The 23,208-nt window shown below is 42.9% G+C and overlaps 2 protein-coding genes across 9 annotated transcripts in view; one reads left to right on the top strand and one right to left on the bottom strand.

The window, feature by feature from the left end:
• NBAS (NBAS subunit of NRZ tethering complex) overlaps positions 1–20,142 on the bottom strand; it is a 355,550-nt gene extending 335,408 nt beyond the window's left edge. For 2 of the 7 annotated variants that reach the window (XM_045054925.1, XM_045054924.1), the window contains exons 1-2: positions 19,919–20,142; positions 11,503–11,610 (exon numbers count right to left, since the gene is read on the bottom strand). In XM_045054925.1, the coding sequence (XP_044910860.1) occupies positions 11,503–11,610; positions 19,919–20,008 (198 nt within the window). In that variant the 5' untranslated portion in view covers positions 20,009–20,142. Of the gene's footprint in view, positions 1–11,502; positions 11,611–18,408 lie in introns of all 7 variants that reach the window. The other 5 variants (XM_045054918.1, XM_045054920.1, XM_045054917.1 and 2 more) reach the window with 4 other exon arrangements.
• Positions 20,143–20,177: 35 nt separating this feature from the next.
• Positions 20,178–23,208, top strand: part of DDX1 (DEAD-box helicase 1) — a 37,135-nt gene continuing 34,104 nt past the window's right edge. Inside the window, exons 1-2 of one of the 2 annotated variants that reach the window (XM_045054927.1) lie at positions 20,178–20,287; positions 23,153–23,204. In XM_045054927.1, coding sequence (XP_044910862.1) covers positions 20,272–20,287; positions 23,153–23,204 — 68 coding nt within the window. In that variant the 5' untranslated portion in view covers positions 20,178–20,271. The remainder of the gene's footprint in view (positions 20,288–23,152; positions 23,205–23,208) is intronic. The other variant, XM_011281319.4, reaches the window with a different exon arrangement.

Genomic DNA, 23,208 nt, shown 5'->3' with positions numbered 1-23,208 from the left:
ACAATGAAGCCAATGAGAATGAAAAAACAAAACAAAACAAAACAGAGAGATAAAGACTTCATTTGATATTAACATGCCTGAAACAAGTGACATCTGTGTACTCCTGTCTTCCTAGCTAAGTGAGCCAGTGCATTCGTCTTAAGTTAATTTGAGTTGAATTTCAACACATTAAAATCGCGTCTTTCAACATTTCTACCAACTGAACTTGCAGATTTATCTAATTTAGAATCTATATTTACTATATAGATATCTGCAATGCTGCTTCTGAGTTATTAATAATATATAAATGGTATTACTGCATGAATACATTGATAGTATTCATGGCTTATAAAACTCTCATCCTCATGAAAAACTGAAGCTCAGAGCAATCCTAGATCACAACAGATCCAAAATTCAAACACACTTCATCAGGTCTTGATCCTGTGCACTTTTCCCCCCACCATAGCACATCACCCAGGGTATAGATGGAGCCCTTAGATGGTTGAAAGTGGAAATGCGTTGTTTTGAATGACAAGTACCAACATGTGGAATGGGAATATTGTCAACCTGTTCTGTCGCTAGGGAAAGTAAATATATTGTGTATTAGACTTTGTTTGCCAAATGCTACCATGATCATCCAACATACTTCTTAATTTAGCTGAGAGTCCAGGCCTGGTTTGAAGATGGTTTAAATCATGAATAAGTTATTCTCAAAGCACATTATGTTTTCCAAATAACTAACACAGATAGTAACTCTGTAAGCTGCTAAGAAGTAGGATTGAAATAAAAATTGAGACAATTCCAAGATAGGCATTTTAAAGAGAAGCAATCTGATGTTTTTATAAGCCTTTGTTGAGGGGAAGGTAAAAAACAGGAAATAATTTTTCATTCTGAGGTGCCTGGGTAGCTCAGTTGGTTAAGCATCTGACTCAGCTCAGGTCTTGATCTCAGGGTCATGAGGTCAAGCTCTGCATTGGGCACCACCCTGGATATGAAGCCTACTTAAAAAAATTTTTTTTTGCTTCTTCCTACCCTTACATCATATCATTACACCTCAGATGAACTAAAATATAATTCCCCTTCACTTTGCTGATAGCCATAGACATTTCTACCTTAGAACCAGACAAAAGTTATGTAACAATATCTTATGTAAAGGAATCATTTTTTCCTATTAATTTTTCCGTGTAGAGCGATCATTAACTGATAGATTCATTTTGTAGTTTCTACCAGCTAAAAAGCCTATTATTCCAAAAGCCATTAACGATTCAGCATTTAACCCTTTATGCTTCTGCATATTAAAAATCAAAGAGATTAATACATCATATGAAGTTGCTTCCATTTTTAATTTGAAATTGCATAGAATTGAATTTAGACACTTAAATGCTAACCTGTAATAGGTGTCATACATTTGTGCTTGACTGAATGGCAAACTAGCTCTTTATGAAGAGAATTGTAGTCGTAATAATAAAATAATATTGAGTGCAACTCAAGACATTCTATTTCCTCCAGAAAACTTGCAGAAACCCAGTTTATTCTTCTAAAACTATTCTAAGTCTGCCATAACATCTCTTGGCAGCCAAATAGACATCATAAAGTTCATAAATGGTATCAGGTAAGAAAAACTCTCCAGCCCTTTACTTAAAGATCCTTTACTCCAATTTGCTACACAATTCACACAGGCCATTCCCCCCCCCACCCCATTTTCCTTGCTCACAAATCATATGGAACGACAACTTGGGAAGAGGCCTTTCAGACCCACATACAGTGACAAACACAAACATAAGCAGCAAGTGTGAGAGGTGAGCAAATAAATTGGTAAAAAAAAAAAAAAGATACATTAAATGTATTTAATTTAGATAAATTAATTTATATTAGTAAATAAGTCAATATTGACTTACTAGTAAGACAAGCTATTTTCTTTTATTTGGTTTAAAAACAAAGGTAGGGGAGCCTGGGTGGTTCAGTCAATTAAAGCATCTAACTCTTGGTTTCAGCTAAGGTCATGATCTCACAATTTGTGGGATTGAGCCCTGTGCCAGGCTCCTTGTTGACAGCGTGGAGCTTGCTTGGGATTTTCTTTCCCTCTCTCTCTGCCCTCCCCCACCCACACTTTCTCTCTCAAAATAAAGAAACTTTAAAAACAAAGGTAGATGATCTGTAATATACTCAGAAGCATCAAAAAATAAGATAAAGTGATGGATGGATTGAGGCTAAATAAATGGAAAGATGTAATAACACAATTGTGGAAATATTAATGATAGAATCTCAGTGGTAGGAATATGAATGCTCACTGTAAAATTCTTTCAACTTTCTATGTATGAAAACTTTTATAATAAAAGTTGAGAAACAAGTAAGTCTGCAATTTTAGATAGCTCGACCAAGGGAAATGGGAAAAGGAAGTCCAATAAATAGTGTGGTAAAGTTCTTTCCAATTTGGGAGCAGGATTTAATACTAAATAACTTTAGATTTATTATATTAAAATATTAATAATATATTAATTTAATAATATATTAAAGTATTATATATTTTCTTAAAAAGTTGGGCACCTGGGTGGCTCAGTCAGGTAAGCATCAGGCTCTTGGTTTTGACTCAGGTCATGGTCTCACGGGTTCGTGGGTTGGAGCCCCACCTCGGGCTCTGCACTGGCAGGGCAGACTCTGCTTGGGATTTCCTCTCTCTGCCCCTCCCCCACTTGCACTGTCTCTGTCTCTCTCAAAATAAGTCGATGAACTTTTAAAAAAATAATTTAAAAAAAGAAAGAAGACCCATATCTTCCAAACTAGAAAATGGAATAAAGGAAATTTTAAAAACTATCAATTTGAGGCAGGGAAGAACAGAATAGTAAGAAAACATAGACCAGAATAAAGAGAAAATCCTCCCACTTGAATAAAGTGGTACAATAATCATTTAGCTAATGCCACTCACACACACACATCCATCCACATGTATGCCACGCACACACTACATACTGAGTTCCCATCTCACTTTGTCTCATGAAGAGTAATTTCAGAAGTTTGGGATATCATTTCTTCCCTGATCCATTCATTTGTTTTAATCACATATAGGAAATTTCTCGGTCATCACATCTTCAAATATTGCCTGTTCACCTTTGTCATGAGAGCCATGATGGACTTTTTTTTTTCAATATATGAAATTTATTGTCAAGTTGGTTTCCATACAACACCCAGTGCTCATCCCAAAAGGTGCCCTCCTCAATACTCATCACCCACCCTCCCCTCCCTCCCACCCCCCATCAACCCTCAGTTTGTTCTCAGTTTTTAACAGTCTCTTATGCTTTGACTCTCTCCCACTCTAACCTCTTTTTTTTTTCCTTCCCCTCCCCCATGGGTTTCTGTTAAGTTTCTCAGGATCCACATAAGAGTGAAACCATATGGTATCTGTGTTTCTCTGTATGGCTTATTTCACTTAGCATCACACTCTCCAGTTCCATCCACGTTGCTACAAAGGGCCAGATTTCATTCTTTCTCATTGCCACGTAGTACTCCATTGTGTATATAAACCACAATTTCTTTATCCATTCATCAGTTGATGGACATGTAGGCTCTTTCCATAATTTGGCTATTGTTGAGAGTGCTGCTATAAACATTGGGGTACAAGTGCCCCTATGCATCAGTACTCCTGTATCCCTTGGGTAAATTCCTAGCAGTGCTATTGCTGGGTCATAGGGTAGGTCTATTTTTAATTTTCTGAGGAACCTCCACACTGTTTTCCAGAGTGGCTGCACCAATTTGCATTCCCACCAACAGTGCAAGAGGGTTCCCGTTTCTCCACATCCTCGCCAGCATCTATAGTCTCCTGATTTGTTCATTTTGGCCACTCTGATCGGCGTGAGGTGATATCTGAGTGTGGTTTTGATTTGTATTTCCCTGATAAGGACCGACGTTGAGCATCTTTTCATGTGCCTGTTGGCCATCTGGATGTCTTCTTTAGAGAAGTGTCTATTCATGTTTTCTGCCCATTTCTTCACTGGGTTATTTGTTTTTCTGGTGTGGAGTTTGGTGAGCCCTTTATAGATTTTGGATACTAGCCCTTTGTCTGATATGTCATTTGCAAATATCTTTTCCAATTCCGTCGGTTGCCTTTCAGTTTTGTTGGTTGTTTCCTTTGCTGTGCAGAAGATTTTTACCTTCATAAGGTCCCAGTAGTTCATTTTTGCTTTTAATTCCCTTGCCTTTGGGGGTGTTCAAGTAAGAAATTGCTATGGCTGAGGTCAGAGAGGTCTTTTCCTGCTTTCTCCTCTAGGGTTTTGATGGTTTCCTGTCTCACATTCAGGTCCTTTATCCATTTTGAGTTTATTTTTGTGAATGGTGTGAGAAAGTGGTCTAGTTTCAATCTTCTGCATGTTGCTGTCCAGTTTTCCCAGCACCATTTGTTAAAGAGACTGTCTTTTTTCCATTGGATGTTCTTTCCTGCTTTGTCAAAGATTAGTTGGCCATATGTTTGTGGGTCTAGTTCTGGGGTTTCTATTCTATTCCATTGGTCCACGTGCATGATGGACTTTTATAGCCTCTGTTTGTCACAACTTCCCTCTCCCACCTTGTATCTCTTTTTTGTGTTTCTGTTCTGAATTCAGTATAATTTCTATCTCTCATCCAGTCCACTGTAGTTCACTTTCCAGGTTAATCTATGTGTAACCATCCCACCAGGTTTTTAAATTTTTTAATTTATTTTTGAGAGAGAGAGAGAGAGAGAGAGGGAGACAGAGCATGAGTGGGGGAGGGGCAGAGAGAGGGAGACACGGAATCCCAAGCCGTCTCTAGGCTCTGAGCTGTCAGCACAGAGCCTGACGTGGGGCTGGAACTCATGAACTGGGAGATCGTGACCTGAGCTGAAGTTGGATGCTTAACTGACTGAGCCACCAAGGCACGCCCCAACCAGGTTTTTAATCTCAATTATTACTGATATCTTATTTCTGGAACTCATTGTCTTTTAAAAATCAAGTATGCTGGCCATTTTGTTAGTTTGTTGCTCCTTATGTTCCACATCCTACCTTTAGAAATACATCAAACATAATTTGTATTCTCTACCGGATATTTCTAATACTTAAAGTCTCTAAGGACCTTTTTAAAATTTCCTGCTGACTCTTGCTCATGGTGACTTGGTTCTTTATGCATTATGTGTGCGTGCGTGCATGCGTGTGTGTGTGTGTGTGTGTGTGTGTGTGTGTGTGTGTGTGTGTGTGTTACTGTTTGCTCATATGCTTTGGAATCCATTCTGTGAGCATTTTCTGAAACCTGGGTTGGATGGTGCCTTCCCCTGGGAAGACTTGCCTTCACTTTTGCAAGGCGCCTGTGGGACTTGGGTCCACTTTAAATTAAGATTCTGAATTATTTCACATGTTACAAATACTGTAAGTTCAGGCCAACTGTGACCACAAATTCTCAAAGGAAACTTTTATATCCACTCAGATTCCAGGCTGAGTGGACAAGTTTGTTTGCTTTCTGCCTCTGGTTTAGGAGATTTTATTGTAATAGTGTTGCTAATCACAGGTCTTGTAGATGGATGGATACTCCATATCCCCTCCCCTCACGGGCCTGACGCTTTGACCCCAGCTTCTCTATCCCACCACACTTCTATCATCTGCCCTGAAGTCAAAACTCATTCCTAAAGCAGCTGATGACCTCACTGCTTCTTCCACAAATTCTCTTGCCTGTTGCCAAGATTCAGGGTTTCTTCCGCTTTCTGACAAACTCACTCATTTATTTTGTTTATTTATTTTTTATTAAAATTTTTTTTAACATTTATTTATTTTTGAGACAGAGAGAGACAGAGCATGAATGGGGGAGGGTCAGAGAGAGAGGGAGACACAGAATCTGAAGCAGGCTCCAGGCCCTGAGCTGTCAGCACAGAGCCCGACATGGGGCTCGAACTCACAAACTGCGAGATCATGATCTGAACCAAAGTCTGATGCTCAGCCGACTGAGCCATCCAGGCACCCCATCACCCATTTATTTTAAAAGTTGTGTTTTTGCTTTTATATTTCAGCTAGCACTCTTGGTGTTTGTAAGTGTCTTTCGGGGGTGTCTTGTCTGACAAATTCTCTGAAATGAAACTCTCTGAATGTTACAGAGGGACACACGTGGGGGAAAGCATTCTCCCCAGCTTTGCCACAAACAGCCACGCGGCTCAGATGTGCAGACCACACAGAGGGGATCAACAGTGGCTCCAAAGGGAGCCAACTGGCAGCATCTAAAAGAAATGGTGTTGTTTGCCAACATGCATAAGACACCTCTGGGGCTCCCCAGAAGTATCTGGTAGGGGAGTTTACAAAATGGCTGGGGGTCCTATGTCACCAACTGGGGGCAAGACCAGTGAAATTACGGTGTTTCATGTTACGATGATGATTACCATTCATGTCCTCAGACTGGGGACACCTAGGGAGTCTCAAATAACACCAATAATTCAAGAATTCAAAAGGCAACTACAAAACCAAAATACTATAATTTTTGTGGACAGCAACAATGGCTTTTTAATCTCCATAAACCCAGCTTGAGGGTTGGCCCTGAATACATTTTTCTTGACTGCCTGAATTATTCATGATTGTGTTTGTCACTGTTACGGATTAACCCTTTTTTGCTTAAAAGAGAGACTGCAACTTATTTTCACCAACAAAATAGTAATTTTCTCAAGGAAAAATTCTCTGGATAAATAGCCCTTTCGTGAGCTATAATTTTTTTCCCCTATGGTTGTATTGAAATTACGGTCAAGTCCAGTTTATCCTTGAGTTTCCACTAATGAAAACCTACAATGGAGATATTAACCAACAGAACAAGGATTCAATGAAGCTGACCAGAAATTAATAATGTGTTTGGTAGGGCAAAGTATGAACTGAAAATGTAGAAGCTATTACACCGGGATCAGACACTCTCTACAAAGCTAAATTAAACACCGAGGATTAAGAACCATTTGAGGTAGAATTATTAAATGTCTCTCAATTTTAATGATGTTAGCTCTTCAGTGGAATTTCACAGTCAACTGTTTCCTGGAAGCCCTTATCATTTTAGGTTTCTCTTTAAAGAAAAATGTATACCAGATGTTAAACTCTAAAGTTTTTTTTTTAAGTTTAAATTGTTATATTCTGATACAGACATGAGATTAATGATTTTAGAAAGAAGCTTTCCAACCTAATTAAGTCCTAAAGGAATTAATGAAGAGAAAAATTAAAGGCATTTTAGAGGAGACACAAATCTTTACCAAATTTAGGTCACCAAGTAAGAAAACAGTATGTTAAAATCAAACGTACTGATATGCTAGAAATTGCTCTAGAATTAACATTGAATCCAAGAGATAAAACTCAATAGTTTTGTAGTGAATGCACATTTATAGAATGTCATTTCTTCGACCCAGTGGATCTCGTACAATCTTCCAATTCCTTCCCTCCCTCTGGCATAAACTCTAGAGTCTGGAAAACCTCCTTTTGAATCACAGCTCTGTTATGGAATAGTTTTACTATTGCTTTTCACATTTCATTTAATCTATCTGTGGCCTGGTGTCCTAAAATAGGAAGACCTAACGTAAGGCATTGTTCCCACAAAAATTTTCTCCTTGACCAAACTCTAGATGGGCTCTCTGAGTCTTCTTGACTGAGCCTCAACCTCAGTCTATTAAAATCAGTAGATTCTCAGCACAAATGATCTTGTCAACCACCTTCCCCTGCCATTAAAAGACTTAAACACTAAAAGTTGCTAACAGCTCCAGACACATCCCTAAGATGGTCCTAACCCACGCCTCCCCCACCCCAACGTGCCCGTTTGAGACAGCCGGCCAACGTCTGGGTAGGTCCCAACCACTCTCTCATTCTCTAAAATGAGCTTACAATTGGGAATCCTCCCTCCGTCCCTTTGGCACGTATATGTAGCTCCTGCAACTCTTTCTCAAGGACCTGAAAGCTTCCCTTTGAAATGTAATCCTCAGCAAGGACAGGGCCTCTGTCTCCCAGTCTCTGTGCAAGATAGAATCCTAACTTCTGATAACTGGCCAGCTAACTGACACAGATGACCTGATGTGCATCTCCACTGACCAACCTTTGCACTGCCCTGACTTTGCTCAAGCTTCCATCTCTGCCATTCCCTATCCTCTCATTTGCCCTTTAAAATGCCCAACCACTTCTGCATAAGTCAAAGTTTGGTCTGGTTCATGCAGGACCCTCTTCTCTAAGGCAACAGTCTATTACTGATTAAAACCTGTCCTTACCACTTCAGTGCCTGTTTTTGTTTTTTTTTTTTATCTTTGACAGTTTAAGATGTGAGAAGAAATTTAGTAAAATAAAACATAAAATAAAGTAATTAAAATAATAAAGTAGACATCTAAGAATAGTGCCATGAAATCAACATGACCGAGCGGGTAAGCTCTAAAAATAACAACAGAAAAATGAATTCTAAAATAATCTTTCTACATATGCGGTCCAGAGATGCCTTCACACATCAAAACATTTTTATTTTTAATTTTTTTAAAGACTTATTTTGTGAGAGAGAGCATGCATGGGTGCATGCAGGCAGGGAAGAGGAGCAGGGGGGCAGAAACAGAGAGAGGAAGAGAGAGAGAATATTAAGCTGGCTTCATGCTCAGCACAGAGCCTGACAAAGGGCTCAATCCCATGACCCTGGGATCATGACCTGAGCCCAAACCAAGAGCTGGATGTTCAATGGACTGAGCCACCCAGGCGCCCCCATCAAAATGTTTTTATTTATTATTATTATTTTAATATGAAATTTATTGTCAAATTGGCTTCCATACAACACCCAGTGCTCATCCCAACAGGTGCCCTCCTCAATGCCCACCACCCACTTTCCCCTCCCTCTCACCCCCCCCCATTAACCCTCAGTTTATTCTTAGTTTGTAAGAGTCTCTTATGGTTCATCTCCCTCCCTCTCTAACGTCTTTTTTCCCCTTCCCCTCCCCCATGGTCTTTTGTTAAGCTTCTCAGGATCCAAATAAGAGTGAAAACATATGGTATCTGTCTTTCTCTGTAGGACTTATTTCACTTAGCATCACACTCTCCAGTCCCATCCATGTTACTACAAAAGGCCAAATTTCATTCTTTCTCATTGCCACATAGTATTCCATTGTGTATATAAAACACAATTTCTATATCCATTCATCAGTTGATGGACATGTAGGCTCTTTCCATAATTTGGCTATTGTTGAGAGTGCTGCTATAAACATTGGGGTACAAGTGCCCCTATGCATCAGTACTCCTGTATCCCTTGGGTAAACTCCTAGCAGTGCTATTGCTGGGTCATAGGGTAAATCTATTTTTAATTTTTTGAGGAATCTCCACACTGTTTTCCAGAGCGGCTGTACCAGTTTGCATTCCCATCAACAGTGCAAGAGGGTTCCCATTTCTCCACATCCTCACCATCATCTATAGTCTCCTGATTTGTTCATTTTAGCCACTCTGACTGGCGTGAGGTGATATCTCAGTGTGGTTTTGATTTGTATTTCCCTGATGAGGAGTGACGTTGAGCATCTTTTCATGTACCTGTTGGCCATCTGGATGTCTTCTTTAGAGAAGTGTGTAATCATGTCTTCTGCCCATTTCTTCACTGGATTACTTGTTTTTCGGGTGTGGAGTTTGGTGAGCTCTTTATAGATTTTGGATACTGGCCCTTTGTCCGATATATCATTTGCAAATATCTTCTCCCATTCTGTCGGTTGCCTTTTAGTTTTGTTGATTGTTTCCTTTGTTGTGCAGAAGATTTTTATCTTGATGAGGTCCCAATAGTTCATTTTTGTTTTTAATTCCCTTGCCTTTGGGGATATGTCAAGTAAGAAATTGTTGAGGCTGAGTTCAGAGAGGTTTTTTCCTGCTTTCTCTTCCAGGGTTTTGATGGTTTCCTGTCTCACATTCAGGTCCTTCATCCATTTTGAGTTTATTTTTGTGAATGGTGTGAGAAAGTGGTCCAGTTTCATTCTTCTGCATGTTGCTGTCCAGTTCTTCCAGCACCATTTGCTGAAGAGACTATCTTTTTTCCATTGGATACTCTTTCCTGCTTTGTCAAAGATTAGTTGGCCATACTTTTGTGGGTCCAATTCTGGAGTCTCTATTCTATTCCATTATTGTTAAAATATCAATACTACCCAAAGCAATCTACACATTCAATGCAATCCCAATCAAAATTGCACCAGCATTCTTCTGGAAACTGGAACAAGCAATCCTAAAATTTGTATGGAACCACAAAAGACCCCGAATAGCCAAAGTAATATTGAAGAAGAAGAAGACCAAAGCAGGAGGCATCACAATCCCAGACTTTAGCCTCTACTATAAAGCTGTAATCAAGACAGCATGGTATTGGCACAAAACAGACACACAGACCAATGGAATAGAATAGAGACTCAAATTGTTTTTAAATGCACATTCCTGGACTACATTTCAAATGTGAGCAATCAAAATCCCTGATGGCTGGACCCAGGAATCTGCAGTTGAAAGAGCTCCCCGGAGTAATTCTGATCTACTTAAGTTTGGAGATCAGTGGTCTAATTGATTAAGTAGAATGTACAGGTGAAAAATTTCTTCTAAATGAGCAGATAGGGCATAGTACGTATTCTGTTGGCCTTAGCACTTATTAGGTAAGATATCTCATATAAAACTGGGTAAAAGGGATCAGGTATGGAATTATGCCCATTTTCAATCAGAACCTCAAAGCACCTCAAGTCTTCCAGGCCTTCCATGGGGGGATACGGTCCCTTGGATAAATGCATGAAGCGTATATGTCCCCTCTTCTTGAATCTGCACTGGGTCTATGCATGACTGTTCTTACATCAGAGCCCAGACTTCAGGGCCTAGCAGCTTGTTTCCTTCCTCTTAGACTCTGGAGCTGCCAAGAAGTCCCTGCTAGGCTACTGGAGAGAGAGGCCCAGTGGAGAAGCTCCAAAGTGAAGTGACTGGCAGCATCCCAAAGGAATGGACTTATTCGTCACCTTGCTGCCCCTCCTGTAATCTTCTTTCTCAGCTGATGCTAACACCATTCACCCAGCGATCCCCACTAGAAACAGAGTGGTACCAATGTCTTCTTTCCTCTCTCATTTACCACTCTCCCTCTACCTACCGCCCTCTACCTGCCCCCAGTCAAATCCAACTCTGCCAGCTTAATGATATTGCCCCTACCTGTCCCTTCCTGTCTGACATTCTTTCGTTGTCCTGGTTCAAGTTTCAGTTACAACTTACATGTGCTACTGTGATAACCTATTAGTGGTTTACCTCCACGAATGCATTCTTCACAAAACCACCAGAAAGAGTTATAGAAAATAAAAATCTGATCAGATCACTCTCTTGCTTGCTTGAAATCTGCTTCATCCACAACAGTGGTTCTCAAATGGTAATTCCCGGACCAGCAACATCGGCACCATTTGGGAACTTGTGAGAAATGCAAATGATAGGTCTGCTAACCTCAGACCTACTGAAATCAGAAACTCTGAGGGAGGAGGGCCCCGTGTCTGCATTTTAGCCAGTGCCACAGGCGATTCTGATGCACAGGGAGGGCTGGGAAACACTAATTTACCGTATTAAACCAATCTTCTTCATTTGATATACGCAGTCCTCCCTGATCCAATCTAGGTCCAAATGCTTTAGGCTTCTTTGTATCCATTTTATGATTTGTACTTGACATCTAAAGAATGGAGAAATAGTAGTTATTTTCCGGTGTAGGAGCTCATCTCCAGAACTGTCCTCCTACAATCCCAGCCTCCTTTTTTCTAGCCCTTTGTAGCTCGTCCATGTAACCAGTAGGATGTTGTGGCAATGATGGCATGAGGCACAAGGCAGGGAAACAGGGAGTGGGTAGTCGAAGAACGTAGTTGTAAATAATAGCTATGACCACATGACCAGTTTCAGAACTGTGGACTACAACTGCCATGAGTATTTCTCCCTTATTTTGTTATGAGTATGTGTATGCTATATATATGCACACACTAAGCTAATATCTTTATGTCCTTTCCTCTCTTATCCCTTTGTCATGTAACATAAGATGTACTTACTTCATGTCATAGCATTTAAGAATTGCTAACTTTACATCACGATATTCAAATTACATGATATCAAGAAGAGTAAACGTCACGTAAGGACTTTGCATCCTCACCTGGGGAAAGGGTCAGTGAGTTATCAATAGTTATACACAGGACGGTTGTGCCATGTTAGGCGGGAGCGTGACCTTGTCATTGTCTTAGGAGATTAAGCATAGTTTAAGAAGATACATATGGGTGCCAAGTTGAAAAGGTGGATTTGCGATGCTTAACTTTATGCGTCAACCGGTCTGGGTAAGGTTGGGCCTCATCCAAACAGTGGAAGGCCTTGACAGAACACGATGCTGACCTCCCTCAAGCAAGAGGAAATTTTGCCAGCAGACAACCTTCAGACCTGAACTACATTATCAGCAATTCCTGGTTCTCCAGGCTGATAACCCATCCTTGTAGATTTTGAACTTGCCAGCCTCTGTAATTGCATGAGTCAATTTCTTAAATCTCTTTCTTCATATATACACATTCTATTGGTTTGTTCTCTGGAGAACTCTAATACATGGCCACACAAATTTATACCCTGTCCCACGTGCTTTTCTTAAAATGAAATGTTGCCACTCATACTTCAAATGCTACTATCTAGAATCCCCTTGAACCTGGACAGACCTTTGTAAGTGCCCCAATTAACAGAATGGGGAGGAAGGGATACCGCTCGACTTCGGGAGCTTGGTCATTAAGGATTACCTGGTCCTTGGGATGCTGCCTTTGGAATAGAACCATTATGTTGTGAGGAAGTCCACATGGAGAGGCCACCGCTGGCCAACAGCCCCAGCCAGGGCGTCAGTGACATGAGAGCATCAATTAGGGTGTGTGAGTGAAGGAACCTTCAAGTGATCCCAACACCTACTCTTTGAGTCTCTCAGTTGAGTCGACAGATATTGAAGAACAGAGGTAAGTCATTCCTGCTGTGCCCTGCACAGGCTTCTCACCCACAAAATCTATGAGCATCATAAATGGATATTTTATGCCACCACATTTTGGAGTAATTTGTTATGCAGCCAAAGTAACTGGAACATCACTATTCAGAGCTATGCTTGAAGCAGCCTCCGTGAATTCCCAGTCCCATTATTGTAACATCATAGGAACCTATGTCCAGGTAGTATAAATTTCCATATTCAGAATTATTTTCTCCAGGCATTTTGAAGAATTCTTGGCCATCTTTCTTATTGGCCCTGCTTTTTGTTTTTTCAATATAGAAAGTTGTATTGTTTCAGCCAAGTTAAAATAAAAATCACAGACCTTATTAACAAGAAACCCTGCGATCGGTTTCAGAGACAGGAAGGAGGTACACGGAAGTGAGGACACTAGGAAGAAGGCTAAGAAAGCAAGCCTGAAGCCTGTGTGCAGATGCAAGGATGGCTCTCTTCCGTAGGTAATGGAACTCAGGGGTCCTAGCAGATTCTGGGCAGCTGGACTCAGAACATTTTTCTGGGCATAGTCTGTTCTTAAACACCCACAACCTCCAGGCCATGTTCTCTTGCTCAGGCTCCAAGTACAGCGCTATCTCCCCAAGAGCCATCGGCATCACTCACCGGGGCTGATGAGCACTCAAGATGGCGGGCGTGGGAGAGAGAGTAACATTCATGCCTGCCGGCCAGTCAGCACCCAACCATAAATCATGTCCTTGCCTGGCTTGCTTATAATGAGACCGACACAGTTAGTGAGATCTCTTTTTCTGTTTTACAGTCCCTCTGAAACTCATCTGGGTTGTCCTTTGTCTCCCTCTCCTCATATATCTGGAGTGATGGACTTTATGGGCACTTCTTCAGGGGATAGAGAATTATAGATCTCTGGATTTATGTCTGTTTGCCAGGCCCCCTCTGGTCTCTGCACCATAAGGTGAATGCTGGGGCAGCGAGAATGATGTTGCATTCTAATAGATCTGGACCAGTTTCTGACAGCTTATTTTGACAAAAGCATAAAAATTCAATGATTGTTGCTTGGCTTAGAAGCTGCAGGAAATTCAGAAGGAAAAAAAAGAGGATGTTTAAATGTGAACCTCCCTCTCTCCAAACTGCTTTCTGAGTCAGGAAAATTGAGAAAAACCAGGTAAGCTAAGCCAACAAATTTAATGACAACAATGGCTGGTCTAGAAGGAACATGATTTATCCCAGAGGATGCTGTAAAAACATACTGTTTCCTGATTTTGAGGGATTACCACCTGCTACGTGAACAAATCAGAGGTCTGTTGGGGAAGCAAGGGGCGGGGGGTGGTAGCTGGCCTCGAAGATGGCCCCCAAATGATCCTTATCTAACTGGTATTCACACCTCTGTGTGTTTCTACACTGAATAGGCCTTTGTGACCAATAAGCTATTGCAGAAGTGACTGTGTGGTTTTGATGGCTAGCCCATGAAAGATATCACTCACTCTGCCTTGTTCTCTAGGACCACTTGTTCTGGTGACAAGGGAGTGGGGTTGGCGGGGTACCAGCAGCCATATCATGAGAACTTTCAAGCAGCTGAGGAAGAGGTCTACGTGGAGAAGAACAGAAGCCTCCTGCTAGCTGCCACACTGTCATGACAGCAAGCCACCTTTATAAGCTGAGCCTCCCTCCCTAGCCCCAGATGACGGCAGTCACGGCCAGCAGACCGACTTCAACAGCCTGAATGACTCCCAGTGGAAGTACTCAGCCATGCTGCTCCTGAAGTCCTGTCCCACAGAGACTGTGAGTGACAATAAATGTTTACTGGTTTAAGTCACTAGATTGTGGGGCAATTTGGTTTGCAGCAAGAGATACCTAACGGGGATATATAAATTGGGATTAGATTTGGCTGTGTGGGACAAAGAACCCAAAACAAACAAGATAGATGTTTATTTCTCCCCCATGTAAGAAATCTAGAGTCACAGTTTTGGCTAGTATGGTGCTCCTCACTAGGAACCCAAGCTACTTCTCTCCTTTTGTTCTGCCATACTCCGTATATGGCTCTCTTTTCGTGGTTCAGTTTGGCTGCTCAAACTCCAGGCCAGCCAACAGGAACGAGGAGGAGGAAGAAGGATCTACGACCTCCCTTAAGGACGCTTTTGCGTATATGCCATTGGCCAGAACACAGGCCAGTCCCAGGGAGGCTGGGAAGTCCTTATTCTGGGCAGCCAGATGTCCACCTAAGAGTCAGAAATTTAAGAAAAAAAAAAGAAATAAACCTCAGGGAAAACTAGCAGTATTTGCTAGTGAGGGATCGGCGTTAAACAGGATTTGCTGCTAGGTGCTAGCTTAGCTAAGTCTCCATAATAACCAGGAATGTGCCAGGCAGATAGGTGTGGTTATGCCACTGATGTCCTCAAACTCTTTGCCAATTACTGCATCAAAAGAAGGGGCTTATTTCCCCTTTTTATGAGTCTAGGTTGGTCATGTGATTTGTGTTGACCAATAGAATTTGACAAAAGTGACATTTACTATTTCCCAGGCCGATTTACGAAATATGCAACATCTGCTTTCTATTTTTAGAACACATCCTCTGGGAACCCCACTGGCACCTGAGAAGTCTTTCTTCCCTGGGACTAACTTTGCTGTGAGAAGATCCAAGCTGGCCTGTGGAGAGAGTGAGTCCATGTATAGGAGCACTGTGGCCTCACACGTGGCTGTGAAGTCTTCTCAGATCTTCCAGCCCAGCCAGACTCTAGCTGATGGCATTTGAGTGAATGACCCCAGGTCGTGCCATTGGAGCAGAAGGACCAGCCAGCTAAGCCTTGCCCCAACTCCTGACTCACAGAATCATTAGCAAATAAACTGGTTGTTGTATGAGTTTTGGAGTGGATGTTACACAGCAACAGATAACTGAAACTTAAAAGGAAAGGCTCTTCTAAGGAGAGGAAACAACGTAAGAAAATACACAGCGGTAAGAGGCAATCTGGTGTATGCAAGGAATCCTACATAATTTAATACACTAGAGGGTGAAATGACCCCAGGTAATAAGCCAGAAGTAAGCAGGAGGCTGGGCATGGAGGGTTTGGTGTGTGGCATCCTAAGGAGAGTGGATGCGGGAGCCTTAACAACTATGAGCTGTATCAGAGGAAAGGGAGCTTCCTGGTGAAGGTTGGTCACATCAGGTTTACTGAGAGTGGGATTCAGGATCCGAGCCAAGTACTCTAGAGTCCTCCCCTCTCCGTGGGGATGTGAAGGCAAACTCCCTGGGTAGCATTTGAAGAGGCAGAAGCTTGCGGTTTCTTGTGTGGAATGATGGGTGGGTTTGTATCATATGAGGAAGGACTTGGGTTTATATAGTGAATTTATCGCCTTATCTGATCCACTTCTTTTACATTAAAACAACTTCTCTCCCTTACTGCTTCCTTCTTCTTGGAGGCTGGATCCTTAGGAACTAGGCAGCTTGATTTATCTTTATCAAGAGCCAGAATGGAGTCTGGGAGGGGGATGGGTGCCAATGAAAGGACAAAGTAAACTATCTGATCTGACTTCTATTTCCTAGCCTGGTTTCAGGGTCGCTTCCTCCACCATGTACGACACATTTCATTCTTATTTTTGGTTGTAAGGAAATGGCCATACATTCAAACATTGTTTTCGATGGTGCCTTCACGATCCAGGCCAAAATGTCTCCTCCTTCTTAGAGTCACTGTTGGTTGCTTACCGCTGTATTCTAGATCACTTGAAAAAAATTTCTGGAGGATTCATTACACGAAATCCATCCCGATGAATGCTTCATCTCCGTTCTTTTCTGCACCAGTTAGGAATGTGTTGGGCTGCAAACCAGAGCGAATTATCAGCAGCTTAACCACATAAGGCATTCTCAAACCACAAGAGGTCTAGAGGTAGACGGATCTGGGCTGGCAACTTGTATTACATTGTCACCAAGGATCCAATCTTCTCCCGTTTCATGTTTCAATAGCCATAGCACGAAGCTTCCACCTTCGTGACGCATTGCCGCCTGTACAGGTCCCGTGTCCATGTGCCAGGAGGAAGAAGGTCACATGCCAGTCCGGATATTCTGTTTTAAAGAGTCCTTACGTGGGGTTTCCACTTACACCTTTCCAGGCGGAACTGGGGCTCATGGATCTCTCTCTCTACAAAGGAGTCTGCAAAGTGATTGTTTTGTTTTGTTTTGTTTTTCCCAGTCTGTATAACACAGAAAGGGAAGGAGGAAGAGGACAGCGTATGGCTTTTGGGTGGCCAGTCTACAGAGTCCTTCCCTGGGCCCCTGCTCTTTATGCTGTCCATGAGAAAGACATTATTTCTCATGTCTCTCTTACTTGCAAAATCAACCACGTGTTTTCCCGTGGAGAAGAATAGCTTACTTGAAAACACACAGCACAATCTTTCTGGGTGCATGGGTAATGTAGTAACATTCCACCATAACATGATTAGCATGGTCATGTTACATAATACCCAAGTACATAGAATATGGGGTTCTATGTAAGGTTATAGAAATAAATCCCCAGGGGGTGGGGGGCAGTCCCAGCTGGTAGTTTTAAATCCAGTGCAAACTTTACTAGGCTTAGCTGCAGTTTGGGGCCACCTAGTGGTGGCTGTCCTCCTGCCTAATTATCTCCTGGTAGCTGGATTTCTGGAAGTAGGCCGGGATTCTAGCACTGGTTCCTAATAGTAGGCCTCCATTTTATCAGATTGTTCTGGGAAGGGTAGACCAGCAGGATGCTGGACTGGGAGCACCCATCCTCTATTTCTTGGTTTAGTGAAGGAATTGCCTGCCACTTCTTTGCCTGGCCTTGTCCTTACCTGCCAAGGTGGGTAGCCAATCACATTTTATCCTAACTCACATTATTGAGGGTATTACCACACGCAAACACACACACACACACACGCACACATGCACGATATTTATTAAAATGGTATATTAAATGAGATAAACTTGATAAGGCATAAGGAGAAAACATCATTCATCACCTTGAAACCCTCTCCATGGGCTATTTCTTTTCCTGACCTAGGTAGATGCCTCTGGCATCTTCTAAAGCTTTTCTGGTTACTCTCAAATAATGAAAAGTTGTCTGGTTACTTTCATCACAATTATAGCCTCATTTCTGTAATTAAACTATCAAGTCCAGGGGCACCTGGGTGGCTCAGTCGGTCAAGCATTCTGACTTCTGCTCAGGTCATGATCTCACGGTTTGTGAGTCTGAGCCCCGTGTCGGGCTCTGTGCTGACAGCTCAGAGCCTGGAGCCTGCTTCGGATTCGGTGTCTCCGTCTCTCTCTGCCCCTCCCCTACTCTCTCTCTCAAAAATAAATAAACATTAAAAATTTTTAACTATCAAGTCCAGTGTCATGATCAAAATTCACAACTTTAACCCAAATTATAGCTTCCTTCCTCCCCGGGTTGGCCATAGGGTGGAGTGTGGTCAGTCTCTGCTCTCCCCTCTCCCATTAGCTGGTGTTTCTGGTGTCTGGTGAGAGATAAAGTCATGTGTGGTGGGGAAGGTACCTACCTCCATCCGGCTGGTGTCATAGTGATCTGGTTCTGGTGCTTTCTGATTTTTTTCTCGGAGGGGGTACTTTCTGCAGGTGTTCTGGAGATTCTTTTGCTGGTATCTTCCAGGTCTAACTCACATAAGGCAGGTGATCTCTCCCTTCTGGTTAGAAGGCATGTACAACAGGGTTCTTTGGGAGTCCCTCTGCTGTGTCTTTTAGCTTCTCCAGGCAGCTCTCTTGAGCACATTGCCTTTAAAGATAGCTTCAAGTCTATTCCCAGAGGTCCGGTTGGCCCTTGGGAGAAAAATCTTATGTGTTTCTGCCTCGGGTGTTAGAAATGTGGCCCGCTCCCTCAGCAGCCTGGTCTTCCGCTTTGTCCTTTCCTGCCACATCTTCTCACAGCATGCCTTATGCTTCCCAAACCCCAGAGATGAAAAGGTCTCTGAGTAGTGCCCGGAAAAATACTTTCACTCTTGAGAGAGGAAAAATGCCATAGGGTGTCAACGGTTCTCTTCAGAGAGACCTTTTTCTTATACCTTCAATCCTCTCATACATATTAGGTAGGGAATGGCTAAAGGACCAAAAAGCAGATTTCAGATTTCCCTTTTGCAAATGCTGCATGATATGGGAACTTCCGTCTGTCTTTGGAATGTGGCATCTATTCAGAATTGCCACACTGCATAACTCTCAGGGGTATCATTTGTAGAAATGTATATAAAACGTATGACAGCATAGAATATAAGGGAAATGGTGCCCCCTGGAGGTGTGAAGCTGCAGGCCTGAATGTATTGTTCCTGGCTGTTGGAGCTTCAAGAGAGTCCCGTTACATGTAACAGTAATAAAGCTAACACTTATATATTGTTACATGTGCTATGCTTTACCTACTTAATTCTCCCAACAATCCTGTAAGACAGGGACAATTATTCGTGGATAGTTTACAGATGAGTAAACTGAAGCCCAGACTTGCTAAGGTTACACAGGTTACTCAAGGAAGTAGGGATCCTGAAGCTGGACGTCTAACTCCACCCATACGTCTTGCCTGAGGGGTTTCCTTTTCTCCAGGTCGTTCTGTGACCAGCTAAAGATGGTCCAGCATGCACCCTGGAGTTAAGCAGATGTGGCTCGGATCCCCCGCTGCCGTTTAGTAGCTGCAGGTGGCTTTACGTGAGTTACTTAACTTCCCTGAATCTCTGTGTCCTCATCGAAAGATACTGATACTTCCTGTGCGTAGAGGGAGGATTAAACATTGATCTACTTTTTCCATCTCTCTGCAAAGAGAAAGGAGTCAAAACTGTATGGAAGTCAAATAAACTTGGTATCATCAGTACTACATCAAACAACAAAATGGACGTTGGGAAACCTAAATCAAAAGTATTACGTGAATGCCTACTGGGTGCAGACCCTCACTGGTATAGGTTTTGCGGGCAATGAGCGCAGTGCATCCTTCCCATCGTTCACACACCACAAGGCCCTGCTTTTTCAGAAGTCGGGGTGCTGAGTGAGGCAGCGGAGAGGGCAACGTCTTACCCTCTGATCATCCAGGACCATTGTGTGACCTTCATCACATAACGTCTGCTTCCTCACATGTGGAAAAGTGGTCCCGATGACAAATGGCATGCTCTAAACAACAGATAACTATTAGCGCGGCTAATGACGACGGGTCCTGGCTACCTACGAAGGCGAGGTCCGGCTGAACCTGGTCAACGCGCTGCGGGGTCCAGGCCGGGCCTTCCTTTCGGCCGGAACCGTTCTCCCCGGCCTGAGGTCCTACCCGGACTGGGAAAGCTGCAGGCCGAGGGCCGGAAGCGCGCGCTGCCAAGGCGAAGCGTGTCAGTGCGGAGGGAGGCAGAGCGAGCGGAGCGGCGCGGGACGGGGCGAAGATGGCGGCCTTTTCTGGTGCGTCTTTGGAGCGGGGGCTGGTGCAGGCGGCTTCCTCCACGCCGCGGCGCCGGCAAGCGGGCGGGAAGCCATTGGGGCGGTGGGGGCGGTGGGGGCGGTGGGGGCGGTGGGGACAAGTGCGGCGCGCTCCGGGAGGGAGCTGTCCGCAGCGGTCCCCGAACTGCGGGGGGACCAGTGGCGGCCTCCGCCTCGGTGTTGGCGAGTGCCTTTCTCTGCAGGTGCTGCCCGCCGGGCCTCCCCCTGCACCCTCTCGCTTTTCTCCCCCGCCGTCGGCCGGCCTGCCCGGGCACCCGCGGCAGCGAAAACGACGCGGCGGCGTAGCGCTAGGCCTCCGGCCTGTCGTACGTGGCAGTGGCGCTCGGGAGCCCTCTTCTGCCCGCGCCGGTTCCGGGCCCGGCCAGGCCGAGAAGCAGCGGGGCGTGGGGAAGGGTCAGTCGGAAATGCCCGTCCTGCCTCTGTCCAGTCTTTTCAGGCCTTCCTAAAACGAAAAGTCGCAGGCACACCTCTGATCATTATTTGTTGCCAAACGCTGATGTAGCAACATTAACGTTCTATGTTGAAGCATATTCGCAGACACACCAGCCCAACATACATTTTGGAAACTCATTTGTTCTTAGTTCGCGGTACGATGCCCTCCTTTATTCCAAACACTGATTTGAGGTGGCTGATCTAACCCCAAAGTTGTCGCTTTCCCGTCTTCTCTGTCCTCCTTTTTACATCCAGTTTTACAAAGCTGCCATAAGTCTTATGTATACGAAAGGTGGAGAATTTATGTAGCCATATACGTATCAAGTGAGGCCTACTGTCTTTTAATGCACTTAACCTATGAAGATGACTTCAGATATAACACAGTACTGTACTTTCTTCGGCTTACACCTACAGGAAGATTAGCAATTCCATGCCTTTAGTCACGAGACGCGATTTCTGATTTGTTTTAGTTGCATCTTATAATAGGAGGCAAGGGGAAATGTACTTAGACTGGTAGCAGTTTTCGCCCAACTCTCCTAGAATAAGATGTTAGCGCCAAGGTGCACAGAGCAGTTTCAGATTGTCATTTTATTAGGTTCACTTCTTTGGGAGTCATGTGCAAATTTCAGTGATGTTAGGGTGAAGGACTAGAAGAGTGTGTGATATGAAATAAAGACAAGTAGGATTACAGAACATGAATATTCCTATTTTTCCCTTAAATATTTAAGTGTTACATTTATAGAAAACATGGTTTCGAAGCAAACATGCAGAGAACATGACCAGAATGAAACAAGAAGTTGTCCGGGGTTACCCGGCCCAGGTCATGATCTCAGGGTTGATGAGTTTGAGCCTCCTTATCCTGCTCTGTGCTGACGGTGTGGAGCCTGCTTGGGATTCTCCCCCTTGCTCCCTCTGCCCTTCCCCTGCTCCCTCTTGCTCTCTCTCTCTCAAAAAGTAGATAAGCTAAAAAAAAAAAAAAAAAAGAAAGAAAGAAAGTTTGGAACTTGCTGAAAGCAGTCTCTGGTTACTACTTGTGTAACAATTTCACCAGCAGCCTCAGCTTGCAGTGTACTCAGTGCAGCGTATTTAAGACTCTCCTTTTTTCTAGCAGTTTGCATTTTAAAGAGAATACAGCTAGACCCTAATGGGAACAATTCTTAGGAAGGTCTGCTTGGATATACAGCTTTAGATCTAGATTACTTTTTTGATTTGTGGATTTTCCTGGGGAGATTTAGAGGTAGGAGAACCTTTTTTGGAAACGATTTTCCTACTTTCCCATGTCATTAGTACTTATATGAACTAGTTTACTATGTACTAAAATTTTAGTGTTCTACCTGTTTTGTTGTGTTACTTGCTAGGGTGATCCTTCTCACCTAATGCAAAGAAAAAGCAGTTTCGCATTGGATATATTCAATTTATAAATTTATGCCATTTCACAATTATAAGAAATAAAAAAGTTCCCTTAAAAATTAAAAAAAAAAATTCCAAATTGGTTATCCCTGGGGTTTAGGAATGTTTGAGTATTATTAAATTTTTCATAAGAATATATGTTTTTGTAATAGTAATAAAAGCTGCGTTTTTGTAAATGGAGACTTAAAAATCACTTATTTGGAAGGGAGGTTTACACAATCCAACTAACTACTCCGTGTGTGCCAGCTACTACAGTTCATTTGAGAAATGACAAAATTCAATCGGAAATAACCCAATCTATTCATTTAGGACTGGCTTCAAAGTGAATTATTTAAATATGAGAACAATTAAGAACAGTAGTTCTTCAGCTGTGATTTCTAAGTATCCAACTGTTCACAACTGGCCCCTCCCTTTTCAGTTGGTCCGAGTTTGATCCTGGCTGCCAATAAGCGTGGGCCTCTCTCTCCACTTGTCCGTTCACTTTTCTCAGGTCGCTGAGGCTAATCACATGGTTCTCAAATAGTGAAGGTGCATAACTTCCACATTATTTCTAGATGAAACAACCAAGATGTTGGTCAAGATAGAACCTTCTCTCCAAGTCTGGTAGATTTTTCTTCACTAGCCCTAGGAAGGAAGGACTGGTGGCTACTGTGTATCGAGTGATGACCATGTATCACATATTTTCATCTATAATCTATAGCTCTACAACGCAGATACTATCAGTCTGATTTTATGTGGAGGAAATAGGTGTATAGCTTTGCAAGCTGTAGAGCTTGCCAAGGTCACATTGCTAGCACGTGAGAGTTTATTCGTGAACTCAAGTCTTTCTCCAAAACTATACTCTTTTAATGGTGCCGTACGCAGGAGGTGCTGAAGAACAGCTGTGCTTCAAAGACTTTTCCCTGTTCTCTGAACAGTCCTTTTAAGAGCAGTATCGTTTCAATTTAGTGTGCTCAATTTCTTACAGTTCATTTTTGTTTTCAGAGATGGGTGTTATGCCTGAGATTGCTCAAGCTGTAGAGGAGATGGATTGGCTGTAA

The sequence above is a fragment of the Felis catus genome, chromosome A3 (genome assembly GCF_018350175.1).
Source record: "Felis catus isolate Fca126 chromosome A3, F.catus_Fca126_mat1.0, whole genome shotgun sequence".
In the NCBI taxonomy this organism is placed as follows: domain Eukaryota; kingdom Metazoa; phylum Chordata; class Mammalia; order Carnivora; family Felidae; genus Felis; species Felis catus.
The sequence above is the reverse complement of the archived record's forward strand: the minus strand, read 5'-3'. Positions and strand labels throughout refer to the sequence as shown.